Source organism: Aulostomus chinensis, chromosome 18 (assembly GCF_037954235.1).
Source record: "Aulostomus chinensis isolate RoL2024-O1b breed Wild chromosome 18, RoL_Achi_v1.0, whole genome shotgun sequence".
Taxonomy (NCBI): Eukaryota; Metazoa; Chordata; class Actinopteri; order Syngnathiformes; family Aulostomidae; genus Aulostomus; species Aulostomus chinensis.
Window position 1 is genome coordinate 4,514,094 of NC_141337.1, and position 21,406 is coordinate 4,535,499.

The 21,406-nt window shown below is 47.0% G+C and overlaps 3 protein-coding genes across 4 annotated transcripts in view; 1 reads left to right on the plus strand and 2 right to left on the minus strand.

Moving 5' to 3' along the window:
- Positions 1–13,095, minus strand: part of LOC147244749 (uncharacterized) — a 23,562-nt gene extending 10,467 nt beyond the window's left edge. The window contains exons 1-12 of one of the 2 annotated variants that reach the window (XM_086184531.1): positions 12,989–13,095; positions 8,305–8,391; positions 6,519–6,646; positions 5,435–5,716; positions 4,124–4,171; positions 3,991–4,017; positions 3,629–3,688; positions 3,502–3,534; positions 2,836–2,907; positions 2,636–2,719; positions 1,952–1,972; positions 1,650–1,694 (exon numbers count right to left, since the gene is read on the minus strand). In XM_086184531.1, coding sequence (XP_086040657.1) covers positions 1,650–1,694; positions 1,952–1,972; positions 2,636–2,719; positions 2,836–2,907; positions 3,502–3,534; positions 3,629–3,688; positions 3,991–4,017; positions 4,124–4,171; positions 5,435–5,501 — 457 coding nt within the window. In that variant the 5' untranslated portion in view covers positions 5,502–5,716; positions 6,519–6,646; positions 8,305–8,391; positions 12,989–13,095. Of the gene's footprint in view, positions 1–1,649; positions 1,695–1,951; positions 1,973–2,635; positions 2,720–2,835; positions 2,908–3,501; positions 3,535–3,628; positions 3,689–3,990; positions 4,018–4,123; positions 4,172–5,434; positions 6,111–6,518; positions 6,647–8,304; positions 8,392–12,988 lie in introns of those variants that run through there. The other variant, XM_086184530.1, reaches the window with a different exon arrangement.
- cox6a2 (cytochrome c oxidase subunit 6A2) lies at positions 12,513–14,790 on the plus strand. Its single transcript, XM_086184539.1, has 4 exons — positions 12,513–12,664; positions 13,029–13,104; positions 14,242–14,384; positions 14,472–14,790. The coding sequence occupies exons 2-4, from the start codon at positions 13,029–13,031 to the stop codon at positions 14,559–14,561; spliced, it is 309 nt and encodes a 102-aa protein (XP_086040665.1). The 5' UTR covers positions 12,513–12,664; the 3' UTR covers positions 14,562–14,790.
- A 338-nt stretch (positions 14,791–15,128) lies between these two features.
- armc5 (armadillo repeat containing 5) lies at positions 15,129–21,402 on the minus strand. The gene is made up of 8 exons (XM_086184524.1): positions 21,307–21,402; positions 20,532–21,166; positions 20,418–20,448; positions 20,153–20,263; positions 18,640–19,534; positions 17,796–18,559; positions 17,203–17,335; positions 15,129–17,037 (listed from the first exon to the last, which is right to left on the minus strand). Exons 2-8 carry the CDS (start codon positions 20,895–20,897, stop codon positions 15,591–15,593), a joined length of 3,747 nt encoding a protein of 1,248 aa, XP_086040650.1. The 5' UTR covers positions 20,898–21,166; positions 21,307–21,402; the 3' UTR covers positions 15,129–15,590.
- Positions 21,403–21,406: the final 4 nt, after the last annotated feature.

Below are 21,406 nucleotides of genomic sequence, written 5' to 3' on the forward strand. Positions count from 1 at the left end.
ATGAAATTCAACAAACAGGTTTAACAATTGTGACCGGAAAAATAAGAAATAGGTCATGGCCCACTACCATGACAACAAGTTTGCATTATTTACTTTTTTTTTTTTTTTTTTTAAGACAAATCATTCACAGAAGATTGCAGGTACCAAGCTGCGTGGGGCAGCTTTCACAATGACCAGACAATCACATAAATCTGCTTATACTGAAGTCGCTAATGCGTACATGACACAGATGAAGCACTGTCACAACAGGAGCCCACTCATCTGCACCCGTCTAAGTGGATGTGACCACACTTGGCCGAGAGGGGAAGCAGATGTTTGACTGACCAACAGACGGGTCGCTGCGGCGACAACACGTCGATCGCAAGGGTTGACAAACGCTGCTGCGTCATTTATTTCACCTTGAATTGAACCACATCTTTAAAAACAACAACAACAACATCATAGAAGGAGGAAGACTTAAACAACCAAGACTTCCCCTTTGCAGCTAGTGGCGTTGCCCCCTGCTGGCCATTAGGAAGAATGTCGTTCTTGGGCGCTTCTGCATTGGCGTCTCTTATCAGATCCCTGAAGATGAAGCCTCCCGCTCCATTTCCTCAAGTCTATCATCTGCACACCCGACCACAAGCTCCCCTTCGACTCCGGCAAACTGAGACGTGCAACTTGTAGCGCAGATAAAAGCCTGATCGACGGTTAGACATGAGCTGCTAACCCACAAACAAAAATCTGAGCTGAGGATAACACCAGAGAGATTTCAACAGAGGAAGTGGTCTTTGCAGAACAGTTCAAAACCAACAAGAAAAAAATAAATCCTCAAAGTGCTCACAAGGCGCAGCAGTTAATTTCTGGTTTTGAACGACAGAACATCATCAATATGCACGCACATTAAAAACAGCATCAAATGTAGATAGAGGTTATAGACAAACACAACAGAAAGCGGGGACAACAGAACAGTGGTCGCATCAAATTTTGATTCCTTTGCTCCTGATCAAAAAACAAAAAACAAAAAAACAAACACCTCGGCCAAAGCAATGAGAGCGCATGGATCAATGTTCACCGACTTCTGCTGCTCCTCTGCTGCTAGAGGCAGAAGAGAACCTAACGGAGGTAACGCGCCCAATAACTGTTACATCTAAATAACATGCTTTACTCATTTTTGTGTCTTCTATCCAACACTGTTCTAATCAAGTGTAACAGAGTACTGCCACAAGTCTAATCTATGCAGTAACATTGCGACATTTTGACATGTTAGGGTTAGGCATTTCTATTCAATGCGATTTATTTCACCTTTTTTAATAAAAGGGACTGAATTAGCTACATAATGTGCCGAAGTACAGCGCCGCTCGATGCAACGCCGGCTACGCTTGAGATCCACCTCCCGTCAAGTCTCTTTTTATGAAAGATGCATTGGTTTTCTATCGCATGAACGTGACGGAATAACACGCCGCAGGTTACGCGTGATGGAACGCAGCGTCAGAGAGAAGGAGAAGATCAGGTACGGGAAAGAAAAGGAGGTTTTACTGGACTGGTCCATCCACCTCAGGGGGTTGAAAATCAGGTTCCATTTGGTGTAATAAACGGCCGCTGGCATCAGCGAGATGACGTCAATCACGGGTGACAACAGAAGCGATGAGACACGATTCATCACTAACCTTGCTGGGCTCCAGGATAGCCTATACCACCGAGGGCCCCGTAGCCTGGCAAGAAAACAGAGAGTTGCGTTCAAAGACATGGAAAAGCATCTTTACATCAGACAAGGCTGATGTCATCACGTCCCTCCTGGGGGGGGGGAGCGGGGTTCTCACTCTTTCTCATCCATCCATATTACGTTCACAGGCAATGACGGGGTACCACCTGGATAAGATTTTCCCCAACAAACCAGCAGCAGGGGATAATTCATTGTTTCCTCTGGGGGGGGGTCAACATTGTCAGGAACCTATGCAGGAATATTTACCTGGCAGGGAGCCTCCATAAACTGTAAAGTCACAAAAACACACAGATTAGATTTGCATCATCGTCATCATTTCTCATTTTCACTTCGAGTGATTTTCGGCACCTCTGTCCCTGAGTGATTGTGAGCAGGTGGCGCTCATTCATTGGCTCACGCCGCTGCCAATCTACCTGATTGCCGTCACAGGATTGGTCAAAGGGAAGGGGGCGGCAGGTCATTTAGAGCCTCAACTGGCAGAACTCGGCCTCCCTGCAGTCTTCGCCTCCCTAGAAAGCGCCGGCTTGTTGTGTAGTAAACTTCAAGGAAGTACTGTGGTAAAACACTGCCAGATCTGCTTAGTTTTATAAACTAGAAACAATAAATCTGCCTTGTTGAACACTGCTTATTTTGCTGCTGGGTAGCGACCCGCGCTTCCCCGTGCCACTCGCCAAACCAGTTTTAACATTCAGTCCCCAGGTAAATCTTTCTGTATGTCATTTGTACCCGTGGCAACATTTCCGCACGACTGAGCGAGCTCCGACGAGGCCGCGCTCCTGCAGCTAGGCCCAGTTAACCATCCGCTAACTTGAACGTGTGGAAAATGACTCAACACCGCGGCTCTCCCAGAATTTCACAATTTTTTTTTCCCCATGCGTGATAAGATATTAATCTTTCCAAGATGATCGTTGTGTCACTCGTTAGCCTCACCACGTTTCCCTGCGTGGCCCAAACCCAGTCCAAGTGCGTTGGTGAGTCCAGTCCTCAACGGCATTCCCGCACCATGATTGGCGCCTGCAGACACAAAACATCAGAAATATCAATCACGTATTTTTTTTATACAGCAGGCAAGGGGAGACAGGAACAATTACATATTTGTGAGGGTATTACAGGTGGGTGTAACGACGCACCGTATCCTGGGTTTCCATAGCCACCGGGCTTCAGGCCCGCTCCGGCCCCCAACCCCAGAGATCTGTAACCCCCTGAAACCATAAGAGAACGTTTAACAGTTGAACAGAGGAATGTTCATCCAGGTGCTCTGCACCCACTCATCAAAACACAGGTTTACACATCAGTTGCACACATGTTGTCACGGCTGCCCCAAGGTTTTTTTTTCCATCGGCGGAACCGAAACTCAGCGTAAGAGGTGGACAAAACACGTGTCTGGCCTGGTCTCCGCTTTCGCTGCTGTTTCATTCCCACCTCATTTTACTCAAAGTGACTTCCTTTGACAAAAAATTATGAACACAGGCAATGGTAATTTCAGTTTAGTTTGATATTTTACGATTGTTATTAATGTTTCTATTAGGGGAATGATTAATATATATGTTTTATTTAATTTTTTTTACACCTAGCAGACCAAATTTTGGCCCCTTGGCCCCACTTTGGGCAACCCTGGTATAAATGTATATTCTGTCGTATTCCATTATTATTAGTAGTAGTAGTAGTAGTAGTAGTAGTAGTAGTGGTAGTAGTGTTGCTATTGCTGTTATTATTATTATGATTGCGATCAACACATGACCTTAAAACACTTCTGTCAGCTGTGTTTGTGTGCACGCATAAAAGTGTCAGCTTACCAACACCGAGATGAGCGCCTGGGTAGCGTCCAACTGAAAACAAGAGGCAAGCGCAGACTTTCATCGTCCGATTCTTTAACGAAAGGTCGGATGCTTTATTTTAAAATCGTGGTGGGGTCAAACTTACTTCCGGTCTTCATTGCTTTGGTGCCGTATCGGTTTGCTACAGCTCCAAGGGCCCCCGCAACTGTGAAAAACAATTGGTGCACATTAAGTATTGTACATGTAATCACATGATTTCATATCACGTGGTGTTGTGGTGTACTGCAGCACATCGCTCTGTCTCTGATCATACGGTGACACACATCTATGCATATATATGTCACGTATGTAAATATGTGTTACATCTCTCAGTGAGGGCGAAAATGGAAAACCGCTTTGTGATTTTATTCTTTCGCTACACCATCAAATGACCTCAACTCTGAGTCTGACAGTCACGGCACGTCACTGCCGGAACTGTAATCACTGCACGTGAAGGAACTCACTGACCTCCGGGTTTTGTTCCGATGCCGACGCCTTAAAAGAGAAGAAGAGAGACAGGCTGAGGACATTCAACGTCACAAGAAAGACATTTAAACAGATGAATGCATGCATCAAGGACAGTGACGTCCACCTCCAGTACCTCTGGCCGGCATCACTCTCCCCCAGGACACACTCTGAGGTTGAACCCCTGGAAAGTTTTTGAGAACAAAAATGACACGTAAGTTCGCTCCTCAGAGTTATCGAAAAGGGAAGAAATGTGTTGCTGGTGAAGCCGCGCCGGCTGTTTGAACCTGGCCTCCAACTGACGTGGTGCCCGATGTCCAACAAGAGCGTGATTATGACTTTATTTTCACACACCAGCCTGAGTGAGGGATTGATGCCAGCGAGGATTCATTTCAAACAAACGTCACCAGAGTGATTTACGTCGCTGCCATCTAAGAGTGCGACAGTGGAACAGGCCCCTATTGATGGAAACGGAAGGTGAGGTGGATCAGAGCGACTCTGCGTTCCTCTCGCTATTGGTCGTCAGATTTGGCTCGCCTTTGCCACCTTCTCACCGCATCCTTTGAATCAAAGAATGCGGATCTTGTTAACGCGCGTTGACTTGGCGGGATCTCTGCCGTCAGAACCCCCGACCCGGCCGGCGCTTTTTTTCTCCCTCTTTTCCCCTCAATCTCACCGGCGTGATATTTAACAAGAGGGTGGGAGTGAGTCACTGACGACACATCAGCGCTTCCACTGTTCAACTTGGCCGCTTTGGTTGGATGTAAACGCCCAGTGACGACTGACCTATGTACAAAATCCCAGAGAAGACATTCCGCCGCTCGGTACTTTCAAAGTTAAAAACCATTTTGTCACCGCTGTACGATTTTTGCAACGGATTTGTAGCAAATCGAGATGTCATTGCAACGCCATCTTTTTAATCTGATGATGACATTTATTTCACATCATCGCCTGAGGTAAATATACTGACAGGTCATTGACACCAATTCAAAGATCAAAACTGCTCATCTTGAGAAGGGATTTACAATCCCAGTGCTAAAAATCTTTATTGTATTTGAAACTTTTTTTTTTTTTTTTTTTTGTTAAATCTTAATAATATCGCAACAAAATTTGGGCAAATTTTCAAATTGCAACCTTGTCGTCGTAGAATGACGACTGCATTTCTTTCGAGCAATAAACAAGGGGAATAAAGTGAAAGGTGAATAAAACTTTAAAGATGTAAATTGCTGATGCCAGCAGTCACATGACATCTTTGACATTCAACACAACATTTGTCATCTGCACAAGAGCCGAGGAGGCTGTTGGGGGATCGACAAGATCAGTGACCTTAAAGACAGGATGAAAACTGAAGAAGAAAAATTGATGTGAATTATTAAAAAATATATACATTATTTCAAATTCATTGAAACAAAGTTATGGGTTTTCATGGTTCTTTTTTTTTTCTTACCGCCTTGCAGAGTTTGCTGAGTCAGCCAGAGAAGCAGCGAGGTCTGGAGGAGGGCTCGGACCAACATGATGGAGGAGACCGTGAAGGGAACAAAAAAAAAAAAACGGAGCAGCACCAACAGAGAGAAGATGGAGGGAGGAACGAGGAGACGGATGGACGTTTGAAGAACACCGACATCTGATGTCTTATATATGGTTTCTCTCTGACACACTCCCACTGACCAGTCCGGCCCCCTGCACACACACAGGTCTGACTGGACGACATCAGGGGGCCTATTATGACCTGTTTCCACACACACACACACAAACACACACACACACACACACACACACACACACACACACACACACAAACACACAGCGTAGAAATGTACTGCTTATTTTGTGCTGTTGCGAGAGAAAGCATTTTTTACGAATGCTATTATCTATAAACATTTATGGATATTTCATGTGATGTGAATTCCGTGCAGAAAGTTAGAAAAAAAAAATCAAAATATGCAAATATTTCTCAATTTAAACATTTTTTTGAATGCGTACACGCAACAGTTTTGCACCGCACACCAAAATGTGACCCCCGACAAATGAAAACGTTCATGCGATTTGAGCCGGCGGCAGTTTTGAAGTCTGTCTTTATCAAACTTGCTCACTCCGTCGGTCCAAGAGTTGCTCAGCGGCGTCGTCACAACGTTTCGATTTGTCAAATATCGTGCCCATATTAAAACATTTCTTTATTTTAAACAGAATTGTAAATCACCAACGGGAAAAACATCCACCACGCAAATCTCCAATGTCCATGAAAAAAGAACGTTTTCCATCACTGAGTAGTTCTATTATGGCAATTTTTGAATTTTTTCTCAAAAAAGGGATTTCTTTTCCAATCAGTCCTCGTGTTGGACCTGGACTTGAATAGCAAATAGATCATTTTTAAACATTAACTTCCCACTTGAGTGGCGATCAATCTTTGAAAAAAGTCCTCAAGTTCAAGTACACAAACGCTCCGCATTTCCTCTTGATAACTGAATTTTTGACACCAGAATACCCACAATGCCTCAGCACCCTGTTCGCTTCTACACGAACGCATTTACCTGACCTACGAGGTGTCTGCTCACATTCACGTGACGTAAGGAGACAGGGCGGCGGCGGCGGCGGGTGCAAGTCAGACGGTCCCCGGTTCAAGCCTCTTCTGGTCACCCGGTGCAGGCTGAGAAGCCTCCTGACAACAACCACAGTAAATCCTCATTTATTCATCGCTCCTTCCTTCTGAGGAAGCGAACGTCCCGACGCGACACCAGTTTTAATCATTGTCACTGTTTAGGTGTCTTTTTTTTTTTTCCAGTTCTGTTGACTCCATTCACAAATTAAATCTCTAAAAGTTCATCCTGGGTGAAGCAGGACTCTCCTCCCTCCTGTGCTCTCCATTTGCCACCCAGCTCCATCATCGCGTTGCGGCGCAGCCACATTTATTTACTCTGTGAGTAATTGGACAAGGCACAAATCTGGGATATGAGATTAGTAAACTCACACAAAAAAACTCTGAGAGCCAGAAAGGAAACTCCTGGTGTGAAGGGGTTTCCAGCCACTGCAATGTTAAGCAAAGGACACAGAAACACATACAGCAGGCTTGATTTTTGTCCTCGTCAGAGTGAATGAAGTAACAGCAGCGGCTCTGAACGGCAGGTGTGCCGAACTCAGCTGAACTGCGTTAACAACAGACTTGTTTTTCCTGGGTTTTAGTCATGGAGCAAGCATGACACATCCCAAAAACAAGACGGGGCAAAGAGCTGACAGAATGTGTCCTGGTGAAGGAAGATTTGGAAATAAGAAAAATAAACATGACATCATGTGAAGTGGAAAAAATCACGCGGCGATAAATGATGTGTGTTCCTGTAATCAAACCAACACTCCTTCACTTCAATTAACATGTCATTTCCAGGAGTTTCCATAGTTTTGAGTATCACAAGCTCCCCGTTATTTTCTGTTGAGACTGTGTACAAGAAGCATTAACCCGTCAAAGATCCTCTTCACATTCTATAGCGCGGGAGGTCCCTTGTGTAGCGGCCATTTTATCATGGAATGTTTATGTCTTAACCTCAGGCACGGCAGCACTCAATGCAAACGTCCCAATAAAATGGTTCTGCTGCTTTTACCGGGGGAAAACTGAAGTCACATGTGCAGACCACCGCGTCGTCTTCCCTGGTGGTATTGAGCATAAGACAATAGCAGAACCCCCGTCTGACTCATGAACCCGTGATTCACCTTTAAACATTTATCCGTCTGAGTGTTTGGAAGAAAAAGAAGAAGAAGAAGAAGAAGAAGGAGAAGAAGAAGAAGAAGAAGGAGAAAAAAGGACATTCTGATCCATAAGGTGTTTCAGAAACTCAAGGTGACATGTCAAAGCTTGAAAACAGGAGCTGGTGGCTGTCAGAGGCGGTGCAGGCTCGTTAATCCAGCAAGGAAAAACAGGGGCGGCCGAGTCTGCACGCACATCTGGATGGTCGTTTCATGGCGGATGGTCATATTAGAAACAATGTACGCCCCAATGTACATTCTGTGTGCTTATGTGGTGTCCTTATGTGTTCTTTCACAACGCTAATATTCCTATGGGGAATTCTTTGAGTCAGGATAGCGTTGCAGCCAAAGCCTGCCTGACGGTGCAGGCTGCCATGTAGCGCGCCGACCTGCTCGACAGGAGCAATCAGAGGTAGAGGTTCTCTGGAGGATGGAAGCAGCGCCCATGCTGCTTTGTCACTCAGTGTTACAAGTTAGACAAGTTACAGATGTTTCTAGTGTGTGTGTGTGTGTGCGCGCGCACGTGCACTTCTAGCGACCAGTTTCCGCCTCACTTTATTGATCTGATTGGTCTGAGCTCACCTGTGATGGACACATGGCTCCTCCAGTCACCTGGTCTGGTCTCCACTCCTCCCAACTCCAGAAAGTTTCTATGGATGACCTCTGGTTCTGTGGAACACACCATCAGGTTTCAAAATCTGAGCTAAACAGCGAAAATAAATAGGCAGATAAATAAAAGCACCTGAATGTTGTGACATCAACTTCATAATTCACCTGTAAACAGATCAGGAGTGCAAATATATCAGTTAACTACGCCATTTGTCCTTTACGCAGGCGATCTAAGTACCAGTTCACCTAGACTGAGTCCGCGCTGAGCCACCCTGCCCCTAAGACAAACAAATACATACATAAACTCAGTGGTATTACCTCAGCAGAGCTTATTAGCTTCATGAACTCCCACAAACTCATTTCACCAACTTCACCCTGGTAGAACTCTCACCCAAATACAACCTCAGAATAAATCTAATCCAGGATTATTTGACATATTTTTCTGTCTTTGCTGAGAGACTCAAGTGTTTGCAGGTGGTTCTTCCAGACTGCTCAGATACTGTTTACCACCGCCGGGGAACTTAATATTAGTGTTCGGCTCGGTATAGCGTATCCAAATAATATCCAAATTGTTGGAGGAACACAATGACCCACAGAGCAACGGTGCTGGCCCCCGTCTCCCCACAGGTGGTTCAGCTCAACCTGCATCTGGCTGAGCAGGTCAGACATGATGATGGAGGACAAGAATAATGGCCTGTCAGACTGCAACAGAGGTCCAAGGAGTGAAAATATGTGGTTTTTACGTCAGTATTACTGTTTTAGCAACTGTACCTGATTAGTTAGCATGCTAGCTTGCTTTGTGAAAACAGAAACATGATTTTTCAGGCGTATATTACATTGTTATTCTTGTTTTTACTTTAATTTAATCTGCTTTTTCTTCGGTTTATTTTCTTTTTGTTGACCCATTTCATCCATCAAGGGTCTTGGGGGGGGGGGGGGGGGGGCGGCTGGAGCCTATCCCAGCTGACATTGGGCGAGAGGCGAGGTTCACCCTGGACGGGTCACCACATCGTTGTTATCATAATTATAACTGTTCGTTCTCTCACGCGACGTGTGCCTGTCGCAGTGACCTTTGACCTTTAACCACCTCAATCCTTTCAGTTTATCCTTGAGTTCCTCTAAATTTGGAGAAACAATTCAGATCACAGCTCAAAACTCATCTGTTTAGACTCCCGCTTAATTTTCTGTCTTGTATTTTATTTATTATTTTTGACGTTGTATTATTTGTATTTTTTCCCCATCTTTTATTGTAAGGTGTCCTTAAGTGCTCAGAAAGGCACCAACAAATAATATGTGTTATTATTATTAACGGCGAACCACCTCCGTGAGGTCAGAGGTCAAACAGGAGCCGTGCCGGTGCTGCACAAATGTCTGCTAGCTGCTAACGATCAGGAGAGCTGAAGCACCGGCTGAGCGGTGGCTTTAAGTAGCCGCTCCATCAGAGAGCGACGTCACACGTTGACCGGCTCATGTCTGATGCGGTGTTTCGGTGTGAGAACTGTTTGGGCAGCGTGAAAATGTGTGTCACATGCCAGACGCGTGAGAGTTGGCCCTCTCGTCTACCCGCCTTCACATGCAGGCAAGAGAGAGAAGAGAGATTAACAAGGCAAAGGCAGGACAGGCTGTCTCACTCCTGTCAACATCACACACACTTACTGCACTGCAACACAATCCACAGCTGTCTCTCTCCTGGCACGAAGGGCCGTCCACACAAGGACTGGGCTTCAGGTTGTCCGAGGACATTGGACTGTCGACTCATTTGAACTTGTTTTTTTAATTTTCAGGGCAGTTGACAGGATGATTTTTAACTGGTGAAGGCCTCATTTAAGAGTTTGCTTCGACAAAAAGTTGAGCCGCTGGATTGTTTTCAGGGAGTATAGATGTTTTTAAAAGGAATATGAGAAAACTGGAACGTGGCCGTGTATTATTATGATTATCGTCATGATTTACATATTTTAAAATCTTTATCATGTTTTGTAGATTTTCTTTATAATGTAAAAATGGAATTTTATATGTTTAGAAACGTCTTTCCGCTATTTGAAAACTCCAATTTAGAGGGCAACCAGAGAGCAAATACCTCCAGTGTGTGCGTGAGAGTGTGTGTGTGTGTGTGTGTGTGTGTGTGTGTGTGTGTGTGTGTGTGTGCACGCGTCTGTTCTGTAGAGCGAGACGGAGATGAAACCTGATATTTGGATTTTTGCATAAAGGAGCAGCTGCACTGTGGTGCAAATATCACTTCCTGTAACCACTGGGTGGTGCTAGAGAACACACACTTGCTATATATGGTGTTGCTGTACGTTACCAAGACAACGCAGTGTCACGTCGATGTTTGCTCCAATGGGTTCACTTCCTATAACCACCTGGTGGCGCTACGACTTAGATTCAGCTCGTAGATGCCTTTCAGGTCAGGACTCTCATAAAACCTGAGAAGTTTAGAAAATATATCAGTTAAAACAGTTTGCTGCTTCATGGCGAAGTCTCAGAATTGTCCACATCGCCATGGTAATGCTGCCAAAACTCAGTCTTCAGAGGAACCCATCACCGAGTTCCTGAGGTGGTTCTGACCAAAACTCAGACGGTTCTGATCAACCCGCGAGTAAGAGGACAGCAGAGTTAGGAACAATTTCCCCAAAAATGAGTTCCCCCCTGGCCCATGCTACACCCCACCACCGTGTTTGGTGAAAAGCAGCCGGGTAGGTTTTGTGTAGCCGAAGGACAGACAAACCTTCCATCCTCAATCTTGGCCTCGGCACCTCGAGCAGCAGCAGCACACCTGAATCACGCACAAAGCTTCGTGTACCTGACGTCCAGGCAGAGCCGGACTGGTACGTAATCTTTTCCCACAATAACACAAGTGTTAGACTTTCAGACTGGCTGCTCGCGTGACATCACTGCTGGAACGGGCTGCTGTTTGCACTTCAGCCTGAAACTGACCAGATGGAGACCACAAAGGAAGAACTAACAGTGTGAATTATTGCCGCCGTACACTGCCTCTTTGTTTGTATACCACAGAGCCATGGAGTGGACATGGAGCTTTTTTTTTCTTCTTTCTTTCTTTTTTTGTGGGCAAAGAGAGAAAAACTGTACTTGAGACCACGGTATGAAGCTCAATAGAACAGCAAACGTCAGTGGCAACCACCATCTCTTTCAAGGATGCTGAAATAATCTAAAATGGAGCCTGCGTGTACGAACACCTCAGTTCGCCGGCTGCTCAGCGGCCGGCTGGAATCACGGTGACTCCGTGTGTTTTAATCATGACTGTACCGGGAATTTCTTCCCGGTACTCGGAAATCATCTTTGTTTGAGCACGGGAGGCAAATTCACCTGTTGATCACATTCTTCACAACCTACAGAAACGAGTTTTGGGCTGTTTTTAGTGGAGTGGTACTGTTACCATCTGCTGGGCTCCAGTCAAACAGCTGAGAAGACGCCTCATGTTTGGAGGAATGTTGAATGTTGCTGACATCGGGAACTAAATTTCAATGTCAGGTATACTTAGGTATATACCTGACATTGAAATATATTACATATATTTTTTAATTCCAAAAGACAAATGTTTTGTTTAAGGAACACATCAATGTTTTGGGGATTTCATTTATTGTCCATCGTCCCTCAGTGCAGTCAGGAGGCGAGACCCACAAAGACCAGCCGGCTGCTTGTTAGCTTAGTGCAACGAATGGCAGTGAATGGGAAGTGTTAGCACAGCCGTATCAGAATCGATTGGATCGCGTTCAAGACCTCGGTTTGTTCAGAAGTTCTCCTCCTCTCCTCCTGGGTGGTCAAAAGATGTTTTGTTTTGTCGAGGTTTCAAGGTGCAACGTCAAATCACTGCACCCAGACAGTAGAGTAGTTCTAACTACCGTCTCTTGTGATTTGAAACAGTTCCATCCATCCATCATCCATGCATTTTCTTCTGCTTGTCCAGGGTCGGGTCGTGGGGGCAGCAGCCTCTCCCCAGCTCCTTGTTATATTTATTAAAGTTCAAACATTGTTCTTGTAGGATCGTTGGATCGCCTTAACGTTCCCGCTTTTGTTGAGGGAGGAACAAAACCTGAAGCCCTCAGCCCCTCATGAGGTCTCTCTTAGTAAAAGCTGAATATCAGCAGCAACCGACTTCCTCCCCCGTCCTCTCCGTCACACATCAGCCCGCCTTTACACCCAAATATAAAGTTTCTCGGCTCAGGGCCAGATTAAAACGGGGAGGAGCCTGACACCGAGTTCAGCTCAGGACAGACTGAAGGACAAACAAGCACGGAGGAGACTAAAAAATAAGAGCAACAGACCCGCTAAGAAAGAAAATAAAGCTTTTTAAATACTGCCTGGCTGAAGAACAGTAAGTTTTGCTTTTTTAATTATATTTTTAAAAGGAGTAAAGTTTCAACAACACTTGATACACACTTGCAGGCCCAGTCTCAACCCTCTTATTGTTTATTTGTAGAGGTTAGGATTTGTTGTCCCTGAAAACTGCTATTACTGTTAAAAAAAACAAAACCAAACAGTTGAGTAAATATTCTCCTCAGTTGATTATTAGCATGCTGAGTCCTCATGAAAGCTGGTTTGAAATGGAAACAGAGTTCAAGTCGGATCATTTCGGTCTCAAAGCTCCTCACCACCTTCTCTTCTGGTACAACTTCATGCTTTGTTAACGTGTCAGTACCTGGACCTGCAAGCTCTTGTCTTGGTCTCCACCTGTGCAGATGTCTCTGTCTCCGGGCGCGCTGGTCGCTCGGCGGGTGTTCGCTGCTGCGTCACATTCGAGCCATGAGGGAGGAGGTCAGTGTGGTTGAGGGGATACAACTGAAACATATCAGAGTGTTTAGTTGGTGGACATAAAGGTAATATTTCACACAACCGCCCCCCCCCCCAAAAAAAGTGTATTTTGCCTGTCAAATACTCGCAAACAGATGTTCTGAGCACCCCCCTGATTTACTTCTTTGTGACTCCAGAATGCAGTAAGAGCCGGCCACGTGTATTTAGCTCGAAGCTAACTCAGGCAATCAATATCAAAACTGCCCACAAAAAAAAATAAAAGAAAAAAGTCCGTTTCCAAACTCTCGAGCGCATCGTGCGGTTTAATCCACGCCGTCTTGATCCAGCCGTGCGCTCAGAAATCCACATGGAGCTAAAACCAAACCAAGTACCGCACTTGTGCTGCAGCTGCTGTGAAAGCAGGTGAACCGAGTGAATCTGATCACCATTCACCAAGATTAGCGGCAGGGAAAATACGCCTTTGTGAGCTCAAGACACCTGTTTGGAGTACTTGAAAGCAGTGGGGAAAAGCAAGTAAGTATAATTCTTATTATTGTAATTTACTAAAGTACTCTTCCTAAGGACAATGCTGAGATATCTGCACTTCATTTGAGTATCTGGATTTGAGGGGACATTGTAGTTGCCGCCGCCGCTGCCCCCCCCCCCCCCACCCATTGCATTTCAATGGAAATACTGTACTTTGAAGTCCAGTACATTTATCTGAAGCCATCAGTTACAGTCACTTTAAAAAGAGAGATGATATTGTGAAACATGAAAAAACAAACAAACAAACAAACAAACAAAAAACTTCGAGGACAAAACCAGAGCTGGACAACAAGGACTCTCACACCACTTTAATCTGAACTTCAGAGGTCAAAGCTTGAAAAGCGCAACCCTAATGCCAACATCATGTATGTGTACTTGAACTTTTTTACTCTTGAGAAAGCGCATTATCAAATACTTATACTAATACTAATATTTGGGAATTAAATCCTTAACATTTGTCAAGTGTTCTGTTTCACCTGTGTTTTACGTGAGCATGCGTGTACTTCTTCCATCATTGCTTCAGAGGGCAAATGGGCGAAGTATCGCTCACATCGGGAACGCCATTGCCGTCGCAGTTGTGTTTTAGTCGTTCACGATTGTTTTTTTTCCCCACAGCAAAAACCTGGAAGATCTTGTCCTTCGTGCTGGCCCTCCCTGGGGTGGGCATCTGTATGGCCAACGCCTACATGAAGATGCAGGCTCACTCACACCAACTGCCAGAGTTTGTGCCATATCCTCACCTGCGTATCCGCACCAAGGTGAGTCCCTGCACCCCCGCCCTCATCCATCCAAAGAACCAATCCACTGAGGAAACAGAAGTAAAGCAGGATGTTTTTCTTCTGCAGAAATTTCCCTGGGGCGATGGAAACCACACTCTGTTCCATAACCCTCACACCAACCCTCTGCCGGACGGCTACGAGGGCACCGATCACTGAGGACTTCGCTCGCATCTGTTCAGCCGCTTGTTTTAAACTGGGAATAATCGAGCGGTGAAGCTACGTCCGTTCAACGATGCTCCGGGGGAAGAATAAAACCAGTTTATGCTGCATTATGAGAAGCGTCATTTCATTTTTGCAATTCACAGCTTCGCGGCCGGATACACTCCGCTCTACCTGCGTCGAGGCACCAACAGTCACATCAAACCTTTCTTACACGCTGCCATTTTTGAGAAATACACAAGCGAGCGTCAAATTAAAACTTTGCTTCACCCAAAAAGTGTGAGAAGTGTTACTTCTGTGTGACTCCAGAACGCAGAAAGAGCCAGTCATGCATATTAAGCTCGCAGCTAACGGAGTCCGATGGCTAACAACTTTGAACCTATCCAGACTAGTTAGTTTAGGCCCGCTCCGGCGCGTCATCTGGTTTAATCCACATCCTCTTTATCCAGCCACGTGCTCAGGAACTTTTGCTTTCTCATGCTATGAAATAACAGGACTGGTCCTCAGTCTGTCCTCTTAGAGACGGTTTAGCTGCAACGTTCAACAAGAAACTGACAGCAAACATGATGTTCCAACATTATATTCTGTGGGATAAATTGATACAGGACAGGTGAAATCTACACACTGTTTATCCATTGTTCCATATCATCTCTACGTACAAAATAAACAACTGGCACAGAGACCGACCCTGATCGTTCCAGCGCTTCCGGCTACGTAACAGACTCATTCCCTCCAAGTTAAAAAGAAAGAAAGAAAGAAAAAAATCTCAATACCAATGTCAACGTAAGGTCATCAAGGGACAGTAAATCAGAACACGTGTGTCATGCAGTGACAGCCATGATTCAATTTACATAAACAAAATAGAATTTAAGGCTCCATAATTAGGAAGATAAATCAACAACAGCATGTTTTTGCTGCACCTGAAATATTCGGACATTTAATAAAACGGCAACTGTTTCTAGAAGCTTCAGTAAACTCTCATCTGTGCCGTCTAAAGCCACAACCACTCTGTATTTCACTGCGTGCTCAGCTCAAAGCAGCTGTGACCAGATTTACTAGATCGCGCTTCAGCGCCTCGGTGCAGTCAGCCTCTCTGGCTACTCGCCGAAGGCAGGAAGCAGCAGGCGAGGAGGAGAGGAAGGGACGAGGACAGTCCTGACAGCCAAGCAGCAGAGACAGGCAGGCCCGGCCCAGCGCTGGGTAGCTGTACCGCTGGGAGAGCCAGTACACCTGGGGAAGGAGAGCAGCCAGGATCCCCCCTCCTCCTCCTCCTCCTCCTCCACTGGTGACAGAGGAAGAGTCAGAGTCCTGAGCTGCAGAAGCTCTCAAGTTCTTTGGTCTGAACTCATCTTGACTGAGTGACGCGCAGCTGCATTTGGGAACAAGTGCGACACTTTTGATCGCCTTCTGGTCCGCGGTTGTATTGAGATGCTTGCTAGTCTTCTGAAATGTCCCAACAGAGGAGGGGGTTTTAGTGTCTGTTGGGTGGGGGGAGCTTTTTGGCGTCTTCATCTGTCCCGGCAGGTTTTCTGTTGGTGCCTCCAAATCTAACTCAGATGTTCGATTTGCCAGGCTCTCCTCTGCGGACTCCAGACATTCTTGATCCGGTTTCGCTGCAGCTTTCTCAGCATCGGGGTCTGCAGTTCGGCTGGCAGCGGCAGCAGAGCAGGTCAGGAGAAGAGACACGCACAGATCCTCCAGGTCTCTCTGCAGCTCAGTCACCAAGAATCTGCAGGCTCCAGTCATCCCTTCACCTATAGCGGTTTTCTGGAAAACCAGGTCTTCTGTTGACCACTCCTCTTTCTCCATTTTGGAAAAAGTAAGACCCTCAAGTACCAATGAGTTCAAAACCTGACATTGTCCTCTCTCCTCTTCCTCACCCCCCTCCCCGGATGTGTCACTTTTTAAGCGGCAGCCGTGCAGGTAATGCAGAACCGGCAGCAGCATACCTGTGCTCACGTCTTTGATGTGGATGGCTTGTTCTGTATTTACCTGAGCTTCCCCAAATCCCCCCCTCAACAGAGCCCTGAAGTATTCAGAGCCGACCCGGGTTGCACCCTCCACCCCAGCCACAGCTTCCATGTTGGCTGGGATCTGGGTCCCGTCGTCCAGCAGCAAGAGCAGGTCAAAGTTTGAGACATTGTACAGACAGATGTCAGCCAAGCGAGGCTTTTTCAGAGGAGGGGGTGAAGCTCTGTCCGTTTTATGGGCTTTAAACGGGTTCCGATGTCTTTTCTCCAGGTCTGATTTGGTGCCGCCCAAAAGGGTCGACAGGCATCCAATCAGGAGAGAGAAGTACAGCGAGCGGAGCTGAGATGTCAGGCCTGGATGAGGGGAATCCATCCAGCTAGAGAGCAACTGTCCACAGTCAGCAGGGAGGTCATCTGTGTCGCCGTCATCACAACCGAGGGGCTGCAGAGCCAAGAGCAGACCACCGCTGTCCAGGAGAAGCTTCTTTAACAGAGGCTTGTTGCTGTTGGGGGAAAAAGAAGCTCGGTGAGGTTGAGATCTGGATTCTGAGAGACAAAACTTGCTAAAAGCGCATGTCAACATTCGTTAAAAGACTTTAAACACAACCGGGGCAACACAAGCTTTGCCATAATGACGTTTACAGACGTTCTGGACGCCTTCAACTCACCGGCTGATTAACGGCAGAGACAGAGCACAGTTCATCTTGTCCGACTCTGAGCCCGTCAGCATCACATGGGCAAGAGTCCCAGACCCGAATCCAGACTCACACTGGACATGCAGATTATTGAGAAGAGTCAGACCTGCACGGACAGAACACGAGAATCAATTGTTACTATTAATTATAGCAGTGCCTGTTTGAGGAGCTGCGGTTTGGGTTGACACCACCAAAACTCTCTGACTCGAGCTGCCGTCAGTGAGTTGGGAGAGTGAAGTGAATGCATCAGCCTCAGTAACCGGCGTCTCCTCAGAGATCCCATTGCACCCACTTGACGTCACTGACAACTAAAGATTAAAGATAAAGAATTCCCATTTCTTCCATCTCCAGGCGGATGATGAAATGACCCGAGAGTGTTTAATTATACAGAAATGATTCCAGAAAAATAAATCTCTGACTTTCACTCAATAACTGACATGAAGTTTAAGAAATGCGTGTTTATATTCAAGAAGGAACTGAGGAAGTCTGGTTGTATCAGAACAACAACGGAGCTTCCTGGATTAGCGCTGCAGAAGACAGATCCCCAGAACACCTCCTTCCCTTACCGAGCTGTTTAACTTTGGCTTTCACGCGGGCCGCCTGCCTCTCCCGCCCCTCTAATCCTCCGTCCTTCTGGCAAAGATGGTGGCGAATCAGCGCTACGGAGCCGGTTCGGACGAACGCCTCCAAACAGTTGGGGTTGCAGCTCAGGCGGCACAGCAGACGGAAACACCTGCTCCTGGGGTCCTGGTGGTGGGTGAGGTAGTAGAGCAGGCTGGACATGGTGTCCGAGTTGACCAGGGTGGCACTGGGGTCCGTGGCGTAGGAGAAGCGTGACAGCAGCAGCAGGATGGGAGACTCTGGCGTCCAGGGCTCAGGGTGGAAAGGGTGATAAGGGTGAGGCTCAGACGGAGGAGTTTCAAGGGTGAGCTTCGTAAAGCTGACCGCTGAATGAGCCCGCTGCCTCCTTTTGTGAGGGGATGAGAACTTTGATGGAGAGACTGGAGTTTCAGTTGTTTTGGTGGGAGAGGAAACCATGGAGGAACTGGGCTGCTTTAGGGACGTGAGTGCGCTGGAAGCTTGTGGACTTGAAGGTGGTGGGTCTGTGACTTTGCCCGTGGAGGACAGTTGAGAGGGCTGAGCTTCTTTTTTAGATGCAGAGGAGGTAAAAGAAGTGGAGGAAGAGGAAAGTGACTCGGGATGCGAGGAGGAGGTTTGAGGGGATGACGCTGGCGGGATCTGAAGACTCGCCCATTCCCTGTCAACACCACTCGAGGAATCCAGCAGGTCCCCCTCAGAGGCGATGAATCCCTCAGATATCAACCAGGACCTGCAGGGAGAATAAAGAGCCACATATAAATAATCACTCATGACAAAAGCAAAGAAACCTGTGAATTTAATTCATCATACCTGAGGCTTAAAAAGCTGGACGAGCCGAGAGCCTGCTCCCTCCCTGCCTCCTCCTTCTTGTATCCTTCAGGAGGCGGGAAGTCGTAGGAGCTAAAACATGACGAGGACAGCAGCTCAGTGGGAGACAAGCTGGAAGTGACGCTGACATCCATCTTCTCCGCTGACTGTTCCTCCCCTCTGGTGAGCTCAACTAGCCGGGCGACAAGCAAAGGGACCAGCCCCAGTTCTTGCAACTGCTCCACGGCCGATTCGTCGTAAATGAAGTCTACACAGGCCAGGATGACGATGCGGGAGAGCGGGTGGCGCTGGTGTGCAGCCAGAAAGCCAATCAACACTTCCAATCCGCCACTCTTCATCACCTTGAACCGGTTTACCGCCTCCTTGCAGCACAAACACAGCGCCTTGAGGAAGACTCCAGACCTGAGCGGGTCCTTCTTCACCTCCTCCGTGAACTTCTGAATGACCCCGAGTGACCCCACTAGAGGGCGCAGGCAGCCCTGAGAGCACATGTTGGCAAGAGCCTTCAACGCAAGCTCCTCAAAAGGTTTACCAGACTCCCCCGACGCCATGACGCCGAGCTGAGCGAGGACTCCTGAGCTGGACACCTCCCTGGCACATTCAACACTGCAGCCCCGGGTCAGCTCATGGAGGGTCCTGAGCGCCACCCGCCTCAAACCCTGGGGATATTCTGGAGCGATGAACGGGGCGAGGGCTGAGAAGGTCCCTTGGGTGAGCAGTGACAGGCGGTTAGAGGGTGTATCTGAGAGGTAGAGGAGGGCCCGGGCAGCCGACTGGGCGCACTCCAGTTTAGGACAGGGGTCTTTGGGGGGAGCAGCAGTGGGGGAGGACGGGGCAGGGGACAGAGACAGACAGAGGAGGAGAAGAGGAACGCCACCTAGATGGACAAAAAGAGAACAACCGTTAGCGAAGAACACAAACGACAAAAAGATGAAACCACTTGGTCAGGCTTTGATGGTGGTGCACAGTGAAAGACCCCCTGATGACATCATAGCGTCCTCACCCTGTGTCCACTGTTGGTCGTTCACTCAAAGTTTCATGGCAGTTAAGTGGTCGTTGGTTGTGCGACGTCACAAAACCTCTCTGACTTGGCGAATGGAGGTTCTTGCTTTAATCGCTGACTCTAGTCTCACTTTGATCTCTGGTTCCGGTCTCTGAGTTCCCACAACGATCCCTGATTTTAGCGTCTGAGTTCCTACTTTGACTTCTGGCTTTGGTCGCCAAGCTCACACTTTGGTTCGACTTTCACTTCTGTTTGATCTGCGACGCCCAATCGATGTCACAGAGCATCAATGCTATCCAGGCAAAATCCTGACCGTCATCTCAGTCACTCTGACTGTCATCTCAGTCAATCTGACTGTCATCTCAGTCAATCTGACTGTCATCTCAGACCCTTGGGCTGCCCAAAGTGGGGCTCACCTTTTACTTAGAATACAAAGCAGTTACCTTCATGGATGACCTCGGGCTCCGTGGGACCCAGAGGTAAGAAACTTACCGGCAGCATGGATGAGCGCTGAGCTCTCACAGTCCATGGCCAAGTTGCCTAAAGCCCGGGCGGCTCGGTTCTGGACGGTCTCCAGGGTCACATTTCTCTTCAGGATGTCCACTAAGACAGTAAAATATTTTTTTGAGATTACTTGTCACATCCCAGCGCAGGGAAGAAAAAAAAAGTGCTAAATGAACAAAAAATTTTCAAATTCTTCTTTAGAAATAAAAAAAAAAAAAAGTTTCAAATAAATGTGGTGTAAAGCACCACTTACCCAGAATATTTACTCCATCAAGCTTACGCACCTACGGTGGAAGATATTTGGAGTGAGAGCAGTTTTCACAAGTACTTTAACAGTAAGAAGTTCGGAAATCTTGTCCAGTCTCACCTCTACGCACGTCTCCAGCTCAGTGCAGCAGTTGGCTAGGATGCTGAGAGCGAGGTCCAAGGTTTTCCTGGTGCACTCTGGGAGTTTGAGCAGATCCAGTAGGGGTTGGAGCCCACCCTGGGTCCTGAACCTGGTGATGCCAGCCTTGTCTCCCTTGATGTGCTGTGTCCTGATAGTGACCAGGGCTCGCCACTGAGAATCCCTGGACCTTTTGTCCATTTCTCTGCCCAGCCCCTGTTGTTCGGTCCTGGATTTGGAGAGGTGAGCCAAACACCAGGGCAAAGAGGACTCGGGTGATGACGGGGGTCCCTCCTTAGAAGGAGTTCGAGAATGCTTCCAGTCACCTGGCACAGGTGATGCAGCCATGGTGGTTCACTAAACTTAATTTTCCTCCTCCAGTTTAGAAAGACGTCAGATGAGGGGCATCACGGCATGTCACCGCACTTCCAGTTCAAAATTCAAATGTAAAATGTGCTCGTTGGGGTTCACTCATCTGCTTTCAAAGTTCCACAACAACACATGCATGGACAAAAAAACCCAAAAAACTACAGATACCAGGATGAAAAGGAGACTTGTACCACCTGACGCCGCACTCCTTCCTGGGAGATGAAGTTCCAAGGGCTCCGGTCCGCTCCCTGCAAAACAGGCCTAACGTTACATCGTGTGAAGGCCAGCCAAGCGTTTTTCTACGTAATGGACGTGTGTTTGCCCAATGTAAGACATTTTTGCACATTGAATGACGAACTAAAGCTCTATTTTCTCAATGTTTTCATACCAATGTCCGAATAATTTTCGTGAAACAAATAAGCAATCGCCTGTGTTAGCCGCTAACGCCATCTTTAGCCAAACAACAAAACAGGGGCGATCGAGGGAGG